This window comes from Vigna radiata, chromosome 6 (assembly GCF_000741045.1).
Source record: "Vigna radiata var. radiata cultivar VC1973A chromosome 6, Vradiata_ver6, whole genome shotgun sequence".
NCBI lineage: Eukaryota > Viridiplantae > Streptophyta > Magnoliopsida > Fabales > Fabaceae > Vigna > Vigna radiata.
The window spans coordinates 18314561-18320747 of NC_028356.1; the positions used below are offsets into that span (position 1 = coordinate 18314561).

General features: G+C 40.2%; 1 protein-coding gene across 1 annotated transcript; it reads left to right on the top strand.

The window, feature by feature from the left end:
- Positions 1 to 254: 254 nt before the first annotated feature.
- On the top strand, positions 255 to 4054 carry LOC106763531. Its single transcript, XM_014647711.1, has 3 exons — positions 255 to 1652; positions 1932 to 2648; positions 3962 to 4054. The coding sequence occupies exons 1-3, from the start codon at positions 255 to 257 to the stop codon at positions 4052 to 4054; spliced, it is 2208 nt and encodes a 735-aa protein (XP_014503197.1).
- The last annotated feature ends 2133 nt before the right edge of the window (positions 4055 to 6187 follow it).

The following is a 6187-nucleotide window of genomic DNA, read 5'->3' on the forward strand; positions in this document are numbered from 1 at the left end:
AATAATTTTTGTTTCATTATTTGTGGGCTAACTTGGTGCTCTAGTACTGTTGGCTCTAGTGTATGCAGGGCACAATCCGTACTAGGAGCACACGATCTTCCCAACCTCTCCTCTTAGATCTTGAAGTTGAGAAGATTGCCCGAAGAAACAACAGTAGAAGAAGAAGAGAGAATCGGGCATCTAGAGAAACTTCTCCTGCTCTTGAGACTCCTAAGTAATTCACTGTGCCTGCAACTGAGCAGAAAGTAGAACAAATGGATGAAAATAGGAATGGTGTTGGTGATGGACAAGATAGACGCACTCTGGAGGATTTCAATACCTTTTCAGGGTCGTTTCATTTCAATAGTATCGCTCGGCCACAAATCAATGCACCAAACATGGAGGTGAAGCCTGCTCTCATTCATCTGGTGCAGAGCAAGGAATTTCATGGCCTGGCACATGAAGATCCATTCAAACACATCACCTGTTTCTTGGAGATATGCAATACGGTGAAGCTCCAAGATGTTCCTGATGACTTCATAAGGCTCAGTCTATTCCCATTCTCTCTCGAAGGCAACGCCAAGGAGTGGCTCACTTCATTTCCTGAAAATAGCCTCACTTCATGGGATGATGTGGTGGCAAAGTTTTGCAACAAATACTTCCCTCAATCCAAAGTAATAAAAGGGAAGCAAGAGATTTCATCTTTCCAGCAGGGTTTTAGTGAGACACTTAGTCAAGCTTGGGAAAGATTCAAAGGGCTACTAAGGAAAACACCCACTCATGGGTTCGATGAGCCCACAGTCTTGAACGTGTTCTTGACACGACTGGGTTCCCAAACTAAGTTGATGTTGGATGCCTCATCTGGAGGAAACATCCGTTGGAAGACCCTAGAGGAAGCCCGTGAGCTCATTGAAAACATGGCTGCTAATGATAATGAATCACAGAATGAGAGGGGGCAACAAAGAGGTGTCCTACAACTCCAATCTCATGATGCCATCACTGCCCAAAATAAACTCATGACCCAACAGCTTGAAATCCTCATGAATAAAGTCTCACAGTTGCAAGAGCACCAAAATGTGTCACATGCCCAACATCAAGGATGTGCATTGTGTGGTGGAGAGCATATAAGTGGCCAATGTGTGAAGCAAGGCATTACCCAAGAAGATGTAAACTACATGGGTAATCAAAACCGGCCAAACAATTACAACCAAGGTTGGAGACCCCACCCTAGCATGAGCCAAGGGCAAGCTGGGCCATCAAACAGACCACCACATCAACAATACCAACCTCACTTTGCTTGTGCTGAAAGATCCTCTAAGTTGGAAGACACTCTCCAACAGTTTATGCAAGTCTCCATTTCTAATCACAAAAGCACTGAAGCTTCTATAAGAAACTTAGAGATCCAAATGGGCCAACTGGCCAAGAAGTTGGAAGAGAAATCTGACAAGGGTTTTGGAGCCAATACAGAAGCTAACCTAAAGGAAGAGTGTAAAGTTATCACCACTAGAAGTGGTAAGGTGTTAGTTGAAAAAGTGAGGGAGGACAAAGAAGAGAAAAATGAGGAAGTGGAGAGAGAGAGTGGAGAGAAAAGAGAAGATGAAAGTGGAGAGAAAAACAATGAGGAAGAGGACGAGGAGAGAAAAGTGGAGGACAAAAGTGAGAAAAATGAGTGTGTAAGAGAAGAGAAAAAAAGAGAGGAAGTTGAGGGAAAGAAGAAGGAACCTAAGAAACCACTCCCATACCCAAAAGTTTTCTCAAGAAATGAGAAAGAGAAGCAATTCATGCGCTTCATGGATGTCTTCAAGAAATTGGAGATTACTATGCCCTTGACCAAAGCATTGCAACAAATTCCCTCTTATGCTAAACACATGAAATAGTGCCTTAGCAAATAGAAGAAGTACTTAGAGGAAGGAACAATTGAAGTTCAAGGGAATTGCAGTGCTATTATGCAGAAGACTCTACCCCCAAAATTCAAAGATCCGAAGAGTTTCACCATCCCTTGCACTATTGGGAATTATGAGATAGGGAAAGCACTTGTTGACTTAGGGGCTAGCATCAATCTGATGCCCCTATCTATGCTTCAGAAGATTTGTGGTCTGGAAGTCAAGTCTACAAGAATGATTTTGCAGATGGCAGATAAATCCATCAGGCATCCCTATGGTGTGGTTGAAGACGTGGTGGTTGAAATTGATAAACTCCAATTCCCGGTGGACTTTGTAGTTATGGAAATGGGGAATGATGTAGAAACACCTCTCATTCTTGGAAGACCTTTTATAAAGACGGCCAAGGTTGTCATTCATGTTGATAAGGGAACTGTGCAATTGAGAAACCAAGATGATGAGGTAACTTTCAATGTCTTCGATGCTGGCCAGCAAATTCAAGAGAAGCAGACTAGTCCTAAAGTTAAGAATGAAGTTCTATCAGTGACTAGCCTAATAGGGCAAGTTGCCCAAGTGGTCAACAAGAGGGTTAATTGTTTCTCTCCAAAAGTGGAGGATGAGGATGGAGACAAAGAAGAGAAACTTGTTCATCAACACTCCATTGTGGAAAGTGATGAAACCAAACCTGGCAAACCAGTGAAGCTCAAGAACAGGTTATGGGTTATCAAGGCACTAAAGGCAAATGGGTTACTTGAAATAGAGGCTCCCTATTCAAGGAGAGTCAAGTTGGTGACAAGAAAAGTTTTGAGATTATGTTGATGTCATGAAAGGAAGAAACCCACCAACACCACAAATCAAACTTGAGCATAATGGTGTCAAGCTAATGACGTTAACCAAGCGCTTGCTAGGCGGCAACCCAGTTTTCTAACCTTTTCTTATGTGTGACTTTGTTATTTGAGTGTGTTTTGATTTTTAGAATGTTTTTTTAATAGGTTTTAGTTTGATTTCATGACTTTTGAGTGTTTGAGTTTGGATGGTAGTTAGTAGGGTGTGACTAGTTGCTTTGTTGTTTTTGTTGAGTTTTGTTGTGAAAGTGTATGTCTTGGAGTACTTTTGTTTGTTTTGATGTGCTCTAGAGTGATTTAGGATGCAATTATGTGTTTTGAATTAGTTAGGTATGTGTGTTGTGCAAAAGCATGGTCTTGACATGTTTTAGTTATATGCATTGCCTATTGCATTCATGTTCTAGATTGATGCAATTGATTGCTTTCAAAGGTGCATTCTTGGTGTTTTTGATTAGGAGAAACATGAGCATTTAGTTTGAGTATGTTTGAATGCATGATTAGTGTCCAAAATCCTAGATTTAGAAGCCAAAATGCTACAAAATTGCAAACTGCCAGACCACTGCTCGAGCGGCACCTGGGCGGCACCTGGGCACCATACCAGCAGAGGCCCATTTCTTCATTTTTTTTATATGCCGCTCGAGCGGCACAGTCTTGCCGCCTGAGCGCCAGTGACCAGGCCAGATTTCACATTTTAAACTGTTTGGGCCCACATCGATTTTTAAAAGCCTTAACCTCCTTCACTTTCCCTTTCTTCTTACATCTCCTCACCGTCACAACCCCTGTCACATTCACCCATTCCCATTTTTACTGTTTAACACTCCAATATCTCAACTTTTCACACCAAACTCACATTCCCTCACACTTTCTCCCTTTTCACTCCCTTCTCCCTCTCCATTCAAACCCATCAACTCTTGGTGTCTAATCACTCTTGGACTTGGACATTGTCATTCATTCAAGTATATTTGCAAGTAGGTTTCTTCCTCATTCATTTTCGTTTACAGTTTTATATGATGCTTTTGAGAATCAATTGAAAGGTAAAAGCCTGCATTTGTCATGTGAATGAAATGAGATGCGTCCTACTTTGTTCTTGTTTGATTGTGCATTTCTAAGGGGTCAACTTGCCACTTCTCAGATGCTTCGTGAGCTTACCTTTACTATGCTTGAGCTTACCTTTACTATGCTTGAGCTTAACATGATGTTTGCTAGTAAGTTTGATGAGTATGTTGCTTGGCCTGAAGACTAGTCCCATTCTACTAGGGAGGTGGAGCAGCAGCTGATGGTGATACTGATGAAGAGGCTGAAGAAGAAGGGGATGATGATTCTAAAGAGAGCGAGGATAGCATTTCATGAGTTAGAGCTGGAGGCTTCTCTACTTTTAATAGGATCTTTCATATTGCTTTCTTTTGTTTTGTAGTTAAACTCTTAAACTTGGTCTTGAAATTTAGTTCTTAGTTTAGGATTGAATGAACATTTTGCGTTTCAACTTGGATGTTTTGGTTAAGTTATCTGGCTTGATAGACTATGTTGATCCATGATGCTTATGCTTGAATTTGAAATGACGCTTGAGATTGTGCAGTTAAGTTCAAATTGTGTTGCTTTCTTCATGAAAAGTCTGAGAATGCCTTATGTTTAATTGCGATCAATATTTATGGCAGTTGCTTGATGATGTTTGAGGAACCCTGAGTTAACCTTGTGAGATGTTGTGCCTTAGATTTTTCTTGTGAATGCTATCATGATAGATCACACTTAACTTTGCCTGAGTGTCTCTGAATTGAATTATTTGCTTGCTTGACACACATGATCAAGGCCATCTTTGTCTTCTACCTCACTCACATGTTCTGAGCCAAATAAGCCAATACAAACCCCTTGAACCTCAATGAAAGATGACTTCCCTCTTTGAACCTTAAGCCTGATGAAAATTCCCTTATTTCCTTACCTTGAGCTGAATAGAGTAAATCTGTTTGTTGCAGGAGATTGGTTTAAAGTTTGAGGGAGTTTATGTTAAAAGGTTGTATTGAGAAAAATAGAAAAAAAAATTGAGGAAAAAGAAGAAAGGAAAAGATAAAGAAAAGAGAATTGAATGAAAGAAAGTTGGGTCATAAGTTGGAAAGTGGTTGTAATTTAAGTGAAGCAAAAGAGAAACTTGTGCATGATTTGAATTGTTTAATCTCTTAGCTCAAGGTGCTTTGTTATCCAGAAAAACCGTGTTTCCTTCTTAGCCCAGCCTCAATACAAGCCAATGAAAAGTCCTTGTGATGTTGACTTGCTTGTGAATGTGTTTAATTTGGTTGAAACAAATGGTAAAGTTGATTTGTGTGACATTGTGATAGTAGAGTGATAGACAAACACCCTTATACACCTGTGCATTAGAGTGAAACACTATCTTGGGTGAGGACGGGTTTTACATAATTCATTAAAGCATTTTGCCATGATTGTTGATCTCTTCTAAAATGTGGCATTTGATTGATTGAATGTATTGTGAACACCACATTGGAAGGCTAATATATATGTACACATTTCTGGTCATTTCAAGTTAAGCAAGGGTTGTGGACTCTACTGTGTCTGTGAAAATATTTTTTTGTGTTACAGCGAAATACCTTTTGCTTGAGGACAAGCAAGGTTCTAAGTTTGGGGGAGTTGATAAGGACATATTTTACCATGATTTCAGTAATGAATTAAGAGAAAATATCAACTTTTCCTTTACCTTTTACCTTGTAAATCCTAGTTTTCTCTTAGTTTAGAAAGTGGTTACACTTTTAACTTTAATGGAATAGTTTGATCATTAATCCCTGCTTTTATAGGCTTAAAGTATTTGGAAGAAGTTTGTGCATCAAATGAAGTCACTAGAACCCAAAGAAAGCACGAAAAATAGCCTAAAAGGTGAATTTTGGGATGCTGCCGCTGGGCTACCGCTCGAGCGGTGACGATGCTGTTCCAGCCAAAATGTGGCACCCGAGCGCCCCAGAAGGGCGCTGGGCGCCCTTTGATTCGCTGTTGGTGCCTAAATTGGCGCCCCGGCACCCCAAAAAGGGTGTTGGGCACAACTTTTTGCTGACTTGGCACCCTTGACCTATAAAAGGCTCACATTCTTCGAGGGTTAAAACTTCTTGGCGGCTGAAGCTCTGAAGCATTGTTTTGGACCTCTTGGAGCTGGTTTTGGACTGTGGGAGCTCTCTTTTCCTTCTCCTTGGGTCTCCTTCTACCCCATTTTCTTCCATTGTAAGCTCAAGCTCTCCATGACTATGAAGAACTAAGTTCTTTTATGTTGGGCAATGATGTAAACTATACAAACCTTTTGTAAATGCACTGGTTCTAAATGAAAATATTTTTTCTCATTACTTGTTAATGTTTATTTCTATGCTTAAAGCTTGTTATGACTTGATCAATCATGGCATGATGTTAGGGTTTGCTTAGTATTGGGAAATATTTTGTGAACCTTGAAATGAACATAAACACCTAAAGGAAATAGTGTCTAGGGATAGA